General features: G+C 50.4%; 1 protein-coding gene across 7 annotated transcripts in view; it reads left to right on the top strand.

Annotated features, from left to right (window-relative positions):
* The window catches only part of AMPD3 (adenosine monophosphate deaminase 3), a 45,820-nt gene that overhangs the window by 15,478 nt on the left and 11,863 nt on the right, over nt 1–18,479 (top strand). For all 7 annotated transcript variants that reach the window (XM_033119798.1, XM_033119799.1, XM_033119800.1 and 4 more), the window contains exons 3-7: nt 5,608–5,812; nt 9,082–9,244; nt 11,486–11,705; nt 13,888–14,017; nt 17,129–17,323. In XM_033119798.1, coding sequence (XP_032975689.1) covers nt 5,608–5,812; nt 9,082–9,244; nt 11,486–11,705; nt 13,888–14,017; nt 17,129–17,323 — 913 coding nt within the window. The remainder of the gene's footprint in view (nt 1–5,607; nt 5,813–9,081; nt 9,245–11,485; nt 11,706–13,887; nt 14,018–17,128; nt 17,324–18,479) is intronic.

Genomic DNA, 18,479 nt, shown 5'->3' with positions numbered 1-18,479 from the left:
AGAATACAAAGTTTAAGAGTTCATTTAAAGGGTGGTGAAGATTGTATTTTGTTTTGACCTCTGGGATCTTTTGGGAGGAGCTGGGAAGGACTGGGGAAAAGGAGAGCGGGAGGAGGCAGGGGAATGGAGACCTACCTTTGGTCAGGAGGGAGGGGAGGGACGACAGCTATAGGTGAGGGCAGGTTGTCAGGGAGCAGTGAAAGGAGAGATGGGTTGAGGTTGTGAATCTTTACCCCTGGTGGGCTTCAGGTATGTAAATCAAAGCTATACCTACTTGGTCAGGCCATGGGTCACTTGGCGCATGTAGAAAAGTGCTCTCCGTGGGGCCCCAGCGCCCTGAGCATACCCTCCTGTAGGTTCACCAGGCAGCAGCATGCAGCATGGTCAGCTGTTTCCGCCTTGCCTTTTCCTTTCCGGATAGGGTGGGACTTCTGGTCTGAGTCACAGAGTAGGTGTCAGCTCTGCAACTGGTCCCCTCCTTAGACCTGGGATCCTCACTTTCGTGAATCAGTGACAATGAAAGCCTGTGGAAGTGGGGAATGCCTGCCCCACCTAATGACATGCAGGTGCAAATTGTTAATGAAACCCATGCTGGTTTGTGACTCTTGCCTCAAACCTATGAAGTATCTCATCTGGAGGGGCACGGGCTGCTAGAATGATCTGAGTGTGTGTGGGGGAGGGGTTCAAACAAGCCTCCCTCTTCTGGAATGTTCCTCTCTCCCTCTGGGAATGATACAAAGAGACTTCTCTGGCCATCCTGCTCCCCTGCTCCCACCCCAAGTCTGGATTAGGTGTCTCCTCCGGGATCCCAAAATATCTAGGGTGTATCGCCACGCCGACCACGTTGTGTGAGGACAATCTGTTGAACTATCCAGTGATCAGTGCTATTACCAGTCAGCCCCTGGAGTCAGGGCTTATAGGTTATCTACCTGTCTACCCCCAGGGCCTGGTTCATGGTAGTTTATTGAATGGAGTGGGGTTCATGTGTGGCCCCCTGACTCACTGTACTCAGTTGAGAGCCTTTGAGGAAAGGTTTGCTCTAGTGCCTTTTCCTGCCTGGAAATCCTCTGGACAGATCACATAGGGCAGTGGCCTTCAGAAAGCTCCTAGGAAGATGCTGGCTGTTCTCTAGAAGAGCAAGGAGGGCCCTGGGTTCTTAACTTGGGTTTAGCATATGAATCTAATATTATAACCAAAGGCTTTGGGGTGCCTGGTTCCCATGAGCTGAGGCGGGATGGGGAGTGGAGCAGGGTAAAGGTGGGGACACAATGAATGGCAGGGACAGCCAAAGGCCATAGAGTGGGTAGAGGCACTGATGTGGGTGATGTTGGATCTGCCGGCAGTTTCTGAGTGCGGGCCGAGATTGTGTCTCGTGAAGCCGAAGAATGGAAACACGGACCAGGGAGAGGCAAAAAGTTTTAAAAAGAGGCTAGTTTATTAGAGGCAGGAGAAGAGATTGCAGCTCCCGAGCAGGAGGGGGTCCCGAATCGGGGGTGCCCCATGACTGAGGCAAAAGCTCTTACTTTCATACCTTCCCTTGCCTGCTTGGGGAAGGTATAAAAGGGGAGCTGTTTGGAGAAGGGAACTGTTTGAAGAAGGGAACTGGCGCTTTCTAATGAAATTTGTCTACCAGGTTGGTTTTGCTTGCCCATGCTAAAGGAATTAGCAAAGTAACCCACTCTGGACACAGAAGCCAGAGTCTCATGGGGACCTAATGGAGCCTGTCAGAATGTGAGAGGGAGCCCAAAGAAATGGCTCTTCCTCTAAGTGTGAATGTCCAAATGGTGCCAAAGTGAGAACCTCATTGCTCAAGGTGAATCTGCCTCTGAGGAATGATGGACGGATATGAGCTGGCACCTTCCTTGGCTCAGATCTGCTCTGTTTGTCAGGTCAAAATGAATTTTATGGTTAACCTCAAGGCCTTGTTACATTATGTCCTGGAGCAAAGGAGTGATTTCAAAACCTGAAGTTTTAGGAAAAGGCTGTCTTTTGTTTATTCCACCAGGGACCTCCCTGTCTACCTAGGGACATGCTAACTCTCCTGTATCAGCACCAGACAGGTGCCGAGAGATGCTGTACACCTCCTTGTGTTGGCAGCTGGATCAGGCAGGTACATCCCTGTGGCCCAGGAGGACCGTCCATTTCAGGGAGCACGAAGCTGCTCTCTGGCCCTTTGGGCTCTCAGGCGAGTCCTCACCGCCCCACACCCTGCCAGCTCTTTGGCAAGAGTGCGTTTCTGCCAGGTGGACATGCAAGCAGGGGAAGGAGTGGGTGTGCCAGCTGTGGCAGACTGAGCTGGCTTACTCTGGTGCCCCAAGGGCTAGCATGAGGTACAACAGGTGGCACTGTGGACAGACAGATCTTGGCCCATCGTAAGGAAGTGCTTTCTAACAGTGGCAGCTGGTCATGTTTGCTCACCTTGTGTTTACGTGCCTAGCACTGGCCTGGCCCAGAGTAGGCGCTTGGTAAATGTTTTTTGAAATAATGATTGAATGCTGATGTCTTAGTCAGAAATGTAGTGAGCTCTCTGTCACTGGAGGTATTCAAGAAAAAGCTGCCTTAGTGAGTCAGAATGTGGTCCGGAAAGTCCTTTACAGCCAGAGGACCCCATGGTTCTATAATTCAAATAAAGCTTATGGTAACTTTTTAAGGTTGTGACACATGTGGGGCTTCAGACAGCCCTGAGAGGGAAAGAAGGATGTGTGTGGACACACACACACACACACACACACACACACACACACAGCTGCTGATCTCACCTGTGTTGGTTGAACCTTGGTGGTACAGAATGGACACTGGATACGGGCCTATGGTAGGCGGAATTTCTAAAATTGCCCCCCAGACGTGTCCCTCCCTGATCTCCAGACCCTTTGACTCTGACGAGACGTCATCATTCCTGTGATGATGCTATGGTTTATGACAAGCAGGGAAGAGAGGGAGGGGACCGGCTGGGCCGGGCCTCCTCGCATGAGCCCTTAGAGCAGGGAGCTTGCCTCGCCTGGTTGTAGAGAGGGAAGTCAGAGAAATTTGGAGCACCAGAACCATGCTCCATGCCGGCTTTGAAGATGGAGGGGTCTGTATGCAAGAATCAGAGAGCGACCCCTGCCTGGGAACCAGCAAGGAATCGGGGACTCAGTCTATGGCCAGCCACTGGAACTGGATTCTGCCAACACCTTCACTGAATTTGGGAGTGGGTTCTCTCTCAGAGTCTCCAGATAGGAGCTCAGTGTGGACAACATGTAGATGTTGGCCTTTCGATACCCTGAGCAGAGCCCAGCCATGCCTTCCCACTTCTCACCTACAGAACTGTGAGCCAATAAATGGGTGTTTGAAGCCACCAGGCTCTGGCAATTTGTTACGCAGCAGTAGAAAACGAACAAAGGGCCCTGTCCTTGGGCTCCATTTACCTTTTCCAATTTTTGAGATACAAGCTTAGTGGTTAGCTCTGGTTATTCCACGCCCTTGCTTAAGGTGACTGGGCCCTGAGGAGGAGCTGGCCCATCTGTTAAACCTTGTGCCTGCGAAGTCTGAGCTCCAGCCCTGAAGGTGCACATGTGACATCTGGGGCTCACCTGCAGACCAAGGCTGGAGCCATCATGGGTGTTTGCAAGAAGGAGTATTCTTTGGGCACCAGCTGGTGGATCCTGGCTTCCTCACTGGAACAGAAGAATGTGGACAATCGTAGGACGATCCCGGTGGGATGTTGGCTTAGGCAGCCTTCCAGCTTTCTGATTGTGGGGGGCTTTTTTTTTTTTTAATCCTTCTTTTCACCTAACACGTCGCCTTGCTTCTCCTTGGCAGGACCAGCCCTCAGGCGACACTTGCTGAGGCCTGTAGGAAGTTGGCACAGAGATTAAAAACAGTGACCTGGCAGGCATGTGAGTGACACAGAAGCCAGAGTCTCATGGGGACCTAATGGAGCCTGTCAGAATGTGAGAGGGAGCCCAAAGAAATGGCTCTTCCTCTAAGTGTGAATGTCCAAATGGTGCCAAAGTGAGAACCTCATTGCTCAAGGTGAATCTGCCTCCGAGGAATGATGGACGGCTATGAGCTGGCACCTTCCTTGGCTCAGCTCTGCGTGATGAATGACTGGCAAGCTGGGGGACGCCTGGGCCGGAGGCTCCTGGAGTTCAGGCTGTTTCCCAAACAACCCAGTGCACCTGTTATGCAGGGCCAAAGACAGACTCCTGGAAAGGGGCCACCTCTATTTTCTAGGAGTAAACAGCCTTGTCCCCAAAGAAGTGATAAGGACCAGAGAGCCGTGGCAAGCGGTGGGTGTGTAAACAGAGGAAGGAACTGTGGTTCCTGAGAAATTGTCAGTGGGTCTGTGAGGAGACCCGGCCAAAAGCCAGGAGGAAGACAGCTGCTTCCGTGAGCCGTGACCCCCTTTTAGACATGAACCAACTTCTCCACACCCTACAGGTGTCACTGGTGTCTAGAGAAGAGGAGGGGTCCAGGGGAATCTGGTGGGTCGCCGAGTCCTTTAGACCAGGTTGTAGACCCTGGTTGTGGTGGGATAAATACCCAGCAGGCTGCTAGGTCCTCTGGCAAAAGATTGGGCAAGTAGTCACCTTGTTTCTGACATTGGACACCAATGGGTGGCAGTGCTAGGGGCTAGGCTTCTTTGGAGGCAAAAGAAGACATGCCTCCGTGATGGCCTCACCTTACAGCTGTTAACTCCCTTCCTGGGGATCCTAAGACTTGGGGTGTTATGACTTGAAATGTGACTATTTAATTAATGAAGAAGGTGAGTATTCACAAATCAGCATTGCAAATAAGCATGAGCTTGTAGCATTTTAGACCAACCAATCTTGTGCCCACTTCTCTAAGAGTTTGTGAAGTCTTTTGGTGCCACGGTGACAGGTCCAGAGCAACCTGAAATTGGTGCTGATTAATCCCTTTTCCACAACAGAGACACAGATCTGTACCTGCCTTGCAGAAGCCACCAGGAGGGCATATGTCAGTCTGGAGGAAGGAGCCGCAGGGGTGACGGGTTAGAGCGGGTACCAGGGAGGGAAGAGGCCGAGGGCTAGCCGCCACCTTGCCTCGTGGCTTTGAGTAAGCCCTTTCCTGCCTCTGGGACCTCAGCTCCTTTATGAAACAAGGAGGTGGGACCGGTGCATTGTCATGATGTCTTCTGGCCCCAGTGACCCAAATTTCAAACTCTGTGAAATACAGTGTAATTTTTCTCTATGACCCTGTTTATAGTCCTTCCTGAGACTGTTCATTTGCTGGGACTCAAAGTTTGGCTTATCTGAAGATAGCATGCTGCTTGATTTGGCTATCACCCTCGCGTCTCCTGTCCTGCAGCATGGTCTGCCCTCTGTCCCCAAGACACTGCCTACTCTAGTGCTCTGTGTGCAGTGCAGAACAGCCCAGGCCATTCTTAGTGACCTCAGGAAGGAGCGTCTGGAGGGCTGTTCCATATCTCATGCAAAGAGACGTGTGTAAGAGGAAGGCATAAGTAATTATATCTTCTTAATGGTAGGGCCAGCACCAGTGATTAATCAGAGCAAAATCCTCTTGCCACGTGCAGAACCAGACTCCTTATCACTCACCCGAATTAGCTACTGATGTCTCCCACTTTTCCTTGTCCTTGGATTTTAGAAAGAAAAGTTTCAAGATGATTCGGTCCCAGTCCCTGTCTCTGCAAATGCCAACGCAGCAAGACTGGAAGGGTCCCCCGACAGCCAGTCCAGCCTTGTCTCCCACAAGCCCTGTCCTCCAAGAAGCCACTTCCCAGCCCATGCCAGCGCCCTATACTGTGTCTGAGTTCCAGCGGGTCACCATCAGTGGAGATTACTGTGCCGGGGTAAGGTATCTCCCACACCACTTTCTGTGGGCTCCCCTGGGGTCTATGTGAGGGTTATATGTGCCCCACGCAGAGGATGGGGGCCCTAGGGCCACTGGGGTCACGCCCAGCCCTAAAGCCTGGCCCGGTTTGTGGGTGTCTGGGAGGCGGCATACATGAGGTAGAGGAGTCTGGAAAGAAGGAAGGTCCTAGCAGAGGTTGTGGGATATGGGTGTGGTGCCTTGGGTGTGCTCCCTCCCTGTGACTTGGGCCTAGGGCTGCGGGCTGGCATACCATGGCCATGGCTTGTCAGTTCCATATGTCCTCTGTCCCTGCAGCCCGCTGAGGAAGCTGCCGGCTTGGGCCCTTTAGTGTTTCCAAATGTTGAAAGGATTTAAAGTCCTGGTGTTGACTGGTTTGCTGACTCAGCTCTTCCCACATGTGTAGGCTCAGTATCCTTAAATATAGGCTCTCCTCCCAATCAGGAAGAGAGAGTCTTGATGAGAAAGGGAACAAGCTAATTTCCACACCAAGTCAGTTAACTCAGTCACTGAAAATGTGCTAATTTCACCTGGTTGCGTGATGCATTTTATTGTTTACTTTGTGAAGAGAAATATCACTAAGCTAGTGCCAGGGTTAAGTTGGGTTCTAGCTCCCTGGCCCCCAGTGTACTACTGTGCCTCAACTGGTCGTGTTATTCTCTTCTTTCCTTTTTAATGGTCGTTTTAGAACATGTAGTAGACCTGAGAAAGCAAAGTGGCTTACTGCTCTCCTTACAAATTTTTCCCTAGCTTAAATTTATTTATTTTTTTGTAGAATATTTTTCATACAGTGTAAAATTTCAAAGGTACAAAGATTACGTTAGTGCCCCAGCCACCCAGTTCCCCTCCTCAGCAGCCCTTGGTTTTGGTTTCTTGTGTGTTCTCACATAGATGGCCTATGTATCTACAATTAATTATGTCCACGCTTTAATTAGTTTTACAGAAATGGTAGTTTACTATACAGATTACACTACTGAACCTAGCCTTTTCTCACTTAACAGTACATCTTGGCGATAATGCCATATCAATAGATAAAGAATTTCCTTGTTTCTTTTTACAAATGCATAGTATTCCCCTGTGTGGATGTACAATATTTTATTTAAGTTCCTGTGGATAGGAATTTTGGTTGGATTGGAAACAACGCAGGCCTTGTCTGAAGATGCAGCCTCCTGACCAGGAGTCCTGGGTGTCCAGCCAACCTTTGGCCTGTGGGCCGAGCAGTGACAAGGGAAAGTCAAGGTGGTCTGACAGCTGGCTGAACAGGACGACGTTCGCCTGGCGCATCAACTAGCTTCTTTCAGACAGCCTCCTGGCTGGTGCATCAGAAAGCGTGGAGTCCCTGAACTGGGCAGGCCGTTGTTCCCCAGAGAGCTACAAGTCGATGACAGGCAGGCTGAACTTGCAGAACTTCTTGGCTCCCAGTGGGTCTGCTGCCAGGCATGAGGCCTGCTGTGCCGAAAAGTTCATTGCTGGCTGCTGGTCCCCTGGGATCCTTGAGCATCCTCTCAGATATCTTCAGCCATGGCCTGAGCCCCTGGCCAAGCTGAGTCCATCAGTTCTGCAGACAAAGATTTTGGCTTTGTTGTTGACAGGGGGATATTTTTGCCTAAAGTATTTGTAGCTACGCACCTGTTCCAACTATTCTCAAAAGCCATCCACTGGAAGGGGTAAAATGGAATTAACACACTCACTTGGGGACACTTGGAGTCAGGAAAGGAGAAGCTACTTCCTTAACAAAAAGCAAGGAGTAGTATTTAGTAAAAGTATAAAAATATGCATAGGAAAGATACATGCCAACTTCCTTCCTCTGAGGATGGAGTGGGGTTTGAGAGGGAGGAAGGTAGAGTTTTAGCTGTATCTAGGATGATTTTTTTCAAACACATAAGAGATCTGAAATAATGATGAAAAATATTAAAATTGTTAGCTCTGGAAGGTAGATACATAGATGTCTATCATATTATCTGCAGTGCTTGTCTGTATGTTGAAATATTTCAAAACGAAAAGTAATTTTTTTTATTAAAGCAGAGGAGGCCACCTTCAGGCCCCAGCCCTCCCCACTTTGCTGTGCAACCACATTTGCACCCCCATCTGCTATGTCATATATCCGCTGTTATGACGTCTGTTTAGCTGCTGTCACCCCAAGTACATTCAGATTTCTACCACACGCATCCTTCCCAAAGAGACTAAAATTGATGAGCCCACTGGAAGGTGGGAATTTATCTCATTCATCTTTTGAATACGAGGCAGCCCTGGGAAAGCAGAATGTCCTTGGGCTTTGGGGATCAGTCAGAGCAGAGTCTGAAGTTTGACTTTGTAACTTCCTGATGTGTGATTTATCCTCTCTGGGTCTTGGTTCCCCGATTTGTAAAATGGATTGCAGTGAGGACCAAATAAAATCTACAGAAAGGGTGTGGCCCATGACACATGTTAATAAGTGCTTGTTGACTGGGTGAATTGGGGTGATTGCCAGATGAATCAACAGCCCGGGGTTGGCAAAGCAGCAGATGGAGCACACAGAAGTTTTCGTTTGTACCTCCGAGGGACCCATGTATTTTCTCAAGTGAAAAGGATGATACCCTCATCAGGGATATGGTCCAGGCTTTGCCTCTTCGTGTGCTGGGTGCCACAGCAGGTCTGTGGTTTAATCAGCAGCACTGGAGGCTGGCCTTGTGGTGTGCAGGCCAGAGTACCTGCCTCCCTCCCCGCAGCCCTAACTCTCCTCCTGTGTCAGGGGTCCTCGGGACCACCCCTGGGTTCAGTGATTTTATAGGAGGACACCTGGCACTCATCACATAGCTGTGCTCTGACTAGGATTTTTTACAGTGAAAATATGCAGAGCAAAGTCAGCCCAGGGAACAGGTCCCTGGGGTGGAGTCTGGAGGAAGCCCTCTCCCCGTGGAGTCACCACAACACAATTCCTCAGCATCGCATTGTGACAACACGTGTGAAGTGTCATCTATCATGGAAGCTCGTTTAGAGACTTAACGCTCAAGCTTTTTATTGAGGCTGGCCACACATCTGCATAGCCTGTCCCCACATTCCAGACTCCCAGAAGGAAATAGGTGTTCGACATAAACCAGAGTATTTGTACAAATAGTTTGGGCATGGCGAACCACTCTTGATTAGTTAGGGAATGGTAGGAACACCCCTGAAACCCGAGTTCCCAGCTGCCAGCCCTTCAGCAGATCGCGTTCGGGCCAGTGGTGTCAGGCCTGCTGTGTGAACTCTCTTCTGCGCCCCGTTCTGCAGATCACTGTGGAAGACTATGAGCAGGCTGCCAAGAGCCTGGCCAAGGCCCTGATGATCCGGGAGAAGTACGCCCGGCTCGCCTATCACCACTTCCCACGGACCACGGCCCAGTACCTGGGTTATCAGTGGGCAGACATGGCACCTCCGGAAGAGGGCTGCCCAGGTACGGTGCTGTGGCTACAGGTGGGGTCGCAAGTGGGGGATGGCCCGAGAGTTGGCCAGGACATTTTACTGGCTGGGTGTATTTCCCCTGGATGGTGTTTTAAGGGCAGGGCCCTGGTGTCGGCTTCTCCTACATCAAGTTTACTGGCTTCCCCAAGATTGATTCTATGTGCACTGGGTGCCTGGCCCTGGGTAAAGCTGAGCTGTGGGAGTTAAGAGAAAGATGAAGGCAGTTCCGATCTTGGGAGTCCTCCAGGGAGACAGGCAGTGTCGCATGGGATGCTCAAAACAACACGATCAGGCAATAAATGCCGAATTGGAGGTGGGGTGGGGTAGGGGTAGGTACAGGGAGCGTGTTCTGGGCAGCGGAAGTAGGCTCTGGAGTCAAATCCATCGGTATCTGCTCTAAACTCTGCCACTCTTTTGGGCAAGGTATTTCTCCAAACTTCAGTTTCTCAGTCTATAAAATGGGAATACTACTAATCCTGGACCTGTTGTGAGGATTAAACGAGAGAATGCATGTGAAGTACTTAATGTAGTTCAGGCATCCAGTGAGTGTTCACTAAATGGTAGCTACATTTATGCTGTGGAATTTGGGGAAGGGAAATTAGAGAGGGCAGGGTGGTTTCTGGTGGACTCTGGCCTGTGAAGAACCCAGGAACAGTAGGGGCTGTAAGTAATATGAAAGAGGACAACAGGAAACCTCGGTATTGAAAGTTGGTGATGGGGATCCAATGAGGGCCTGTTGGTCTGTGCCAGTGCTCAGGACCCTAGCTGCCCCTGGGGTGCAGTTGGTGCCAAGATGTCTCCCATCTCTGGCTTCCTTGAAGCTCTGAGACCTAGACTTTGAGCATCTGTTACCCCTTGGGGCTCTGTGTCAATCTTAGCCCTTCTGGGACCATTTCCAAGTCTGTCTGAGGGAAGTCGATCCCACCTGCCCCAGTTTTGGCAAGGGCAGACAGGGATGGCTGTCAAATGTGTACTTTATCCAAAACAGAGTACCCAGAGGTCCTGGGTGTGCATGTGATGGGGTGGAGGCGGTGGCGTCATGCAGGCATTTGTTCTGCCTGCACCTTACAGTCCACTGGCATGTTTTAGGGATTCCTGAGCTGGTTTGTGGCTGTGCCTGATACGGGGGACATCAGTGCCCAGATCTGTGCTGCTTCAGCCCCTATGACACGTCACATCTGCTCCAGGGGCAGGCTATTCCAAGGACTGATGGGGGACACCCAGGCAGGTCACCCCACCGTAGTTGCTTCCTTCAGTGAAGATTCCAGGTTTTCCTCCTGCCCAGGCTGGCAGCTGGGCTGCTGGCTGCTATGTGGGGTTGGCTGATGTGCAGAGTTAAAGCCCCCAGTTCTACTGCTCTTTAGCATAACCTGTTCCTTGGCCAGAGACAGAGTTTATCAAGAGTCAGGAAAACTCATTATGAGAGTAACGAGAATAATGCCCTATAATTTATGTGTTGGGCTTTACTGTTTACAAAGCATTTTCCTATACCCACTATTGCAGCCCTCAAAACAGCCTGTTAAGGCAGGAGTTGTTATCATCAGATGAACAGACAGGATCAGAGATGTAAAGGGGTTTGCTCAATGTCTCATAGCTGGGGAATAGCCAAGAGTAGTTTTCTGCCTCCTGTGGGCTAACTCAACCCATAGGAGTGGGGACAGACAGCTCTGCCGTTGGCATTCCCTCCTCTGTGGGACACAAGCTCTCTATTTTGTGTTCCTCTGGGGAGGAGGGGTGCTTTTTCATCTAGCCGCTTGGTCTCTCTGGACTCAGGAAGATGTGGGAGGACAGGGACAGCTCTTCCCACTGGGCCATCGCAGGTGCTCTCTGTTCTCTTATTAGGAGAAGACACAGCTGCCCTTTGTAATATGCCTAGCATCCCTGAAGCACCCAGGAGGCTTCAGTTCAGTTCAGTTAAATAAAAAAAAAAATGTATCGAAGTGCCAGCTACGTGCCAGGGACGGTTCTAGGAAACAGGGAGATAGCAGTGCACGGAACAAACATAGACTACCCAAGATGTCTAAGTGAATTATTTTGCATAGTGGTAAGTACTAAGGAGACAAAATAAAGCAGGAAAGGGAATCTGAGATGCTGGGGTGGGAGGGGGTGGTTGGAGGGCAGTTGGGTTTTCTGTAGGAAGACCAGGACGGGCCTCACCGCGAACGTGCCTTCTGCGCCCACGTGAGCTCAGGAGCTCAAGGGCATTTTGGCATCACTCAATCCTGTTTTGCAGACTTCCACCCTCCCCCACTGCCCCAGGAAGACCCTTATGACCTGGATGATGCGCCCCCCAACTTGGGCTACCTGGTCCGCATGCAGGGCGGCATCCTCTTTGTGTATGATAACCAGAAGACACTGGAGAGCCAGGAGCCCCACAACCTGCCCTACCCCGACCTGGAGACCTACACGATGGACATGAGCCACATCCTGGCTCTTATCACGGATGGGCCCACGTAAGCCAGCTTTCCCCCGTCTGCCTCTGCTTGCATGGGTGCTATTCTGTGGGAACAGGTGGGAAAGGCTAACTCTGGGCTTTCCTGTACTTAAACCAGCCCAGAAAGAGAGTGGTTTCCCCTATACCCAGTCTCTTTCTGTTTCTGGAATAATTTTCCATCGTAGGTTGGCATATTTTTAGAGTTGGTGCTACCTGTCCCTTCTTCATACATAGGTGTGGAGCTTCTGAGCTGTTTGCTGGTGGCCACATGTGCACCTTAAAATGGCTGTCACCCCTCTCCCCAGGCAGGATGGCAGCCTGGCAGAGTTACCAGCCCAGGGCATTCCTCTAAGATGATGGAGAAGTGATGCAAACTGTTGCTTCAGGTGTTGGGTTTTCCGTGTTTCTGGAGGGGACAGTGCAGGGAGCCTGGGAACTTTGTGTCCCCCCCATGATGCTTGTGGGCTTGGCTCACGCGGACCTGGCAGGTAGTTGTCTTCCTGAATTTGGCCCCTCACTTTTAAAAAAATAATTTTTATTTTTCAATTACCGTTGACATACAATATTATATTAGTTTCAGGTGTGCAACATAGTGATTAGACATTTATATACCTTACGACGTGATGATCCTGATAAGTCTAGTCCCCATCTGATATTATGCATAATTATTACCAGGTTATTGACTGTATTCCCTATGCTGTACTTCATATTCCCATGACTATTTTGGAACTGCCAATTTGTACTTCTTAATCCTTTCCTTTGGCCTCTCACTTCTTGGTGAGCACTTAAGCTAATCAACAATGGAAGTTCACCATGCATGGACTCTGAGCCTCCAAGCGGCTGTGCTGGGCTGGGTGTGCCCAGGCAGAACTGCAAGTCTGAGGGAGGGAGATTGTGCTGGTCACCTCAGGGGCACTTTTTTGTCCTGCCTTTTGGGTTCTACTGGGAATGGGTGTGAGGCTAGTCTCCAGGGGAGGAGAGTGGGCCCAAGGGGGTGTGGCTGCTGGTCCTCACTGATCTGAGGGCGGAGATCAGACCTGGGAGGGGGTCGGGGACTTCCTGGGAGGCTCACCTCAGCCAACGTGAGGAGCTTTGAGGGGAAGCCTTGGCAGAGAGGGAGAGGGCTCAGTGGCTGTCCTGTCTGGGAGGCTGTTAAGGTAAGTCCTGCTGGCGAGAGATACTGCGTGAGATGACTTCTGAAATCCCTTTTCAGTCTGAGACACTCCTGTGCTCCGCTCTGGGGCTCGTCTTGGCAGACAGATGACGGTGCTGTTCCAGGGGAGGCAGCCATTCCTTCTGAGAGTCCGAGTGATTGGACGCCAAGGGAGCTGCTGTTAATGTGGGGGCACAAGGAAGCAGGTGGCATGAATTGTGGTTGAGGGTCCCGTGTGGCTGTGGGCACAGGCATGTGGCCGGGCATCCGGGCTGCGTGTGGGTTGGCAGTTGGCCTTGCACAGTAGGCACTCCTACCCCCAATGGCTTTTGCCAGCTGGGGGCGGCAGGGCATCAGTCCTAGCAGAGATTTCTCTCCTAGTAACAAGCATCTCTACATTCCTCTGAGATGTTCGTTACTACATTCCATCTGCCCAGAGTGCAAACCTCAGAGTTGAGCAGTCCTCGGGCCTTGGGGTTTGGGGGGACGCCATTTAGTCAGAGGGTGATTCCTCTGCACACCAAAGTGGGCAGGTCACTCCTGATAGTTTGACTCTATTACTGATTTCCTGGGCAGAAGTCAAACTCTTTTTGAAGAATTCAAGGCGGCTGAAGATAGATGGGAGGAAAGGAAAAGGAAAAGATGAAGGAGGGAGACTTTTAATGAGTGTCCACACTGCTCAGAGGCAGGCCCTTCACATGCATAAAAACCAAGTTAACCCTCCGTCAGTCTTGGGCATTGTCAGCTCCATATTTGTTCATGGGAAACAGAGGCTCGAGATCAAATTGCCTAAGCACCTAGAGCTAGAAGTCAGAGAACCTGTATGAGGTTGCAGAGTCAGCTCCACTGCCCTGAATCAACTGCCCAGTCGTTTCATAGAGCACATGGATGTGCTTACACAACTCAGCTGGGTCTGTAGAAAGCTGGAACCTCCTCGTCCCTTTCTGCTCCATCCTGACCTCCCACCCAAGGGGTGGTCCCTGCAGACACTGGAGAGCGTGATAAGACTTCTCCTCAATTATGGTTTCTCCCCCTTCCCAACCTGCAGGAAAACATATTGTCACCGGCGACTGAACTTTCTGGAATCCAAGTTCAGCCTTCATGAGATGTTAAATGAAATGTCCGAGTTCAAAGAGTTGAAGAGTAACCCCCACCGAGACTTCTATAATGTGAGAAAGGTGCGTTAGTGGGCCAATGTGCAGAGCCACCCTCCCGGACCCCTCCCGACCCACTGGGATGCCCCGAGCTATCTGGGGCTAGTCCCCTGTGTGGCGTGCCTTGGCCAGAGCAGTGTGATGTGTACGTGCAGAAGGCGTGTTGCCTCCCATGCATCAGGCTGTACCTCAGATGGGACTTGGTACCCATATTGTGTACCTGTTGCAGTGTGCCCTCTTCCCTGGAAAACAGGGCATGACCTGTTAACAGGTCATGAGTTGAGGCCAGGTTACTTTTAAGGTAGAGGATGTATTAAATTAATCATGGAGAGAAAAAGCTGTTAAGACCTCTTTGGACTTGGGAGTTTATGATTTTGCTTCCTTTGGGATCAGGTGTGTTTAAAGAGAAGTATGTGTTTCCTCTCTAGCCCTCCCCTCGAGTGGCTGAGCTGGCTTGACCTGGGCTCAGATGGCAAATGATCACAGCCTCCGACTTTTCCAATTTCTTCCATTTACTTAATGTACAGTGAGGCAAGGAATCAGTGCTAAGCATGGGGCATTTGATGTTGGAGAAGAGTCACTTCCTGTCTACAAGAAGTTCCCAGCCTATTACAATTAGTGTGATAAATGTTGTGACAGGAATGGCTTTCCTGAAAAGGCCAGAATTCACTTAAAGAGTGGGAGTTAGCCAGGAAAGGGTGAGGTAGGGGAATGGAAGTGATGGCATTCCAGGCAGAGGGAACAGCATATGCGAATACCAGAGGGAGAGAGTTGTATGGGAGAAGAGAGAGACTATGAGTAGTGCATTGCCATAACTGCCAACAATGCAGTGTGGCTGGAGCTCAGGTGTAGGGACAGAGGGGAGCGGTGGGCTGCAGAGGCCTGTGGGGTTCTGGATCATGCAGGGGCTCATGGCTTTCTCAGAGGAAGCAGGGAGGGGCCAGGGTACAGTAATGAGCTGGGAGAGAAGCTCATGGGGGAGGGTGGAGATTAGGCTGGCTTTGCCTGGAAGAGGGATGGCCACACCTGAGTCACAGTGGGGTTGTCATCTTCATAGGGGCCTCGTCCCAGGTGGGACCTCTGGAAGATTGCCCCTCCTTGGGGTCTGCCCTGGGAGGAGTGGCTTCTCTGGGAAAGCCCAGCTCAGGCTGGGGGCACTCAGCAACGGTAGATGGAAGGTCCCCTCTGGGGAGGCCCCAAAATGATGTTTGTTAAACATCATGGGGTCTGGTATAGATTCTCACTTGGATGGGATCGTTAAGAAGTGAGAGTGTGAGGCTTATGAAGTGTCTATTTCCAGACCGAGGTGAAAGGATGTGGGTTAGAACCACCTACCTGGCATTTTCACCTTCAAGCACCATTTGTTCCTTCTCTGTGAATCTCAGACAGGTGGGTGCCTCAGTCTCTATGCCAGCTCCTCTCAGCCCTGTCTAAATACAGCCTACATATCCAGCACAGGCCCAGATGGGTGTCCAAGGAAACTCCTCGCCCACCCCGGTACAGGCCTGCCCTCCATATATGTGAATGCTCTGGGCCTGACTGCGTCCTGCTGCCTGACTGCACTGGTTCCGACACTTTGCTACTGTGGTGGGGCCCCCGTGGGTGTTCCGGGGCCAACCAGCTGCTCTCTGGCCCCCATGTGGGAGAGAATCCGCGCATCCTCCGGGTTCCCTGTCATTCTGGGGTTAACGTGCTGTCTGGACAGAGATGACCTTGACTCCTGTGCTGTCACACAGTGGCCTGTTCTCTGTCACCACAGTCAGTCCATAAACATAGGCCCAGGTCTGCTCTGAGTCAGGCCTGCGCCCGCCCCTCCCTGTCTCCTGGGGGCTATATCCTGTGGGAGGAGAGCTGGCTTTCTGAAATCCAGGATGGGCTGGGAGGCTGGCCTCCATAGTCCGAGGTGCCCATCGGTATTGTGGGGTAGGCTAGGGCCGTGCTCAGAGGTAGGAGCTGTGCGTGGCTGTGATGTGGGTAGTATTTGTGAAAGCACGTGCAACATTGCAGCGGGTCATGAATTACGACATCGTGAGGTCCAACCAGCAAGACTGTCTAACTGAGACAATTATTTTCTGCTCAGAGCTAAGAAGGAGGGGCTGAGTATGCTTGCTGCTTGGGGAGGATTAGGCCTTATCCACTTTGGTGTAAATGTAATATCTGGGGTAGCAAATAGGTTTCATTTTCTGTGCCAAACTCGACCAGTTGGGAGTGGCTGCCTCAGGCTTCTCCCAAAGCTTAGTGAAAAGAGGCTGTCATTGATTACTGATGTCTGCCTAGCTATGGAAACGGTCAGTGTTGGCTGAGGGGCCAGCTACGGGCCAGCCCTGTTTGGAAACTCCACTGTTTGTTTAGACCTGGATCTTAGATGAAAGAAAGTCCTCTTGTGAATTAAAAACACTGACATCCAGTGATGTCTTACTTGTTCCAAAAATAATCACCTTGGAGATTCTGAAGTTCGGATGCTTCCTGGATCATTCCCTTGTTTCTTGTTTTCCTTCCTCATCTTGTGACTCAGGGAAGTAAGGTTGTGCCCCCTGCAGGGTGTCACTGGGAAGCTGGAAACACAAACAGAAAGCCCAGAAGGTGCTGAGTCACGCTGAGGTAGTTGAGCCCAGCTGTGTCAGGCCTCGCTAAGCCAGGCTAAGGTTCTCTTGTGCATCCATCCACATGAACCAGTACGGCTGAGGTGCCTGTATGTTTACACTGTGTTTTTGGTGCTTTGAATTGTTTCATTTCTGTGATGTCTGGTGGTCTGTCTTTCTGGTAGGAGTGGCAGGATAGAGCAGGACAGTGGCAGATAAGAGTTAAGGCTTCAAGTCAGCCTTGAAGCTCAGGCTCAGGAGCTTGGGCTTTATCTTGAAGACATGGGGACCTTTATTGTTTTGTTAACAGGAGCATGGCCAGATCCAATCTACATTTTAAACAGATCTCTTGATGCTGGAAGGAAGTGGATTGGGTAGCAAGGCTAGGGGGAGGGAGACCCATTCTGAACTCTAGAGGAGAAATGGGGAGGGGGTATCCAGGCGTTGGTAGGGGCTGCCTCGGTGGCCCCAAAGGTGCTGAGGGTTGGACATCCTAACTCCTGTTGCCAGGAGAGGTGGCCTGGCTCATGGGTTGGCGGGTGCTGTGTTGTAGGTGGACACGCACATCCACGCAGCTGCCTGTATGAACCAGAAGCACTTGCTGCGCTTCATCAAGCACACATATCAGACGGAGCCCGACAGAATTGTGGCCGAGAAGCAGGGCCGGAAGATTACCCTGCGGCAGGTGTTTGACAGCCTGCACATGGACCCCTATGACCTCACTGTGGACTCTCTGGACGTCCACGCGGTGAGTAAGCTTCTGCGCAGTGTCCCGAGCTGTCCTGCTTGGGGACTCAGCCCCCCTGAAAAGCAGCCATGATTGTGCTAGGAGAGAGGCTGGCTGTGGAAGCAGCTCTTTCTCTTCTAGCTGTGGAGACGGTGAGACGTAATTTGGCATCAGAGAATAACAGGGCTTGGAGCATCCCATGGGACAGGGGAAAAGAGTGTACGACTTGGAGTCAGGCAGGTCCCAGTTCTAATTCCATGTCTGTCACTTAGGAATTGTGTGCCTTTAAACAACACACACTTTTATTTCTTTGCCTGTAAAATGGTGGATGCCATGGGCCTATTGACATTACAAAGTTATTAAAATACTAAATGATGGTGCAGCTACTATGAAAAACAGTATGGAGTTTCCTCAGAAAGTTAAATATAGAATTACCATATATTCCAGCAATTCCACTCCTAGGTATGTATCTCAAAGAACTGATGAAAGCAGAGACTAAAACAGATACTTGCACATCAGTACTTATAGCAGCATTATTCACGGTGGCCAAAAGATGGAAGCAACCCAAAAGTCCATCAATAGGTGAATGAAAAAACAAAATGTGCTATAGCCAAACAATGGGATATTTTTCAGCCCTAAAAAGGAATAAAGCACTGGTACCTGCCACAACATGGACGAACCTTGAAATTTTTTTGCTAAGTCAAAGAAACCAGATAAAAAAGGACAAATAGTGTGTGATTTCACTTGTATGAGGTACGTAGAATAAACATATTCATACAGACAGAAAGGAGAATAGAGGTTACCAGGGGCTGGGGGAAACGGGAGAATGGGGAGTTATTGTTTAATGGATACGGAGTTTCAGTTTTACAAAATGAAAAGAATTCTGGAGATGAATGGTGGTGATGGTTACAGTGTGAATGTAATAATTACCACTGAACTGTACACTTAAAAGTGGTTAAGGTGGTAAATTTTGTGCTATGTATAGTTTACCACAATTAAAAAAATCTGTGTTAAAAGAAAACCACCTGTGTTAAACAAAATGTTGAGTGAGATAAAGTGCCTCACAAAATCTAAGCTTTAGTAGGACATGTTTTCTTACTGATTGTTCAATAGTTCAGTATTCTCTGCTCACTTAGCCACCCATGCTCCTAGCCATGGTCGCTTGGAGCACAATGCC

The sequence above is a fragment of the Rhinolophus ferrumequinum genome, chromosome 11 (assembly GCF_004115265.2).
Source record: "Rhinolophus ferrumequinum isolate MPI-CBG mRhiFer1 chromosome 11, mRhiFer1_v1.p, whole genome shotgun sequence".
Lineage (NCBI taxonomy): Eukaryota > Metazoa > Chordata > Mammalia > Chiroptera > Rhinolophidae > Rhinolophus > Rhinolophus ferrumequinum.
Note: the sequence above shows the minus strand (reverse complement) of the source record. Positions and strands in the feature narration are given on the sequence as shown.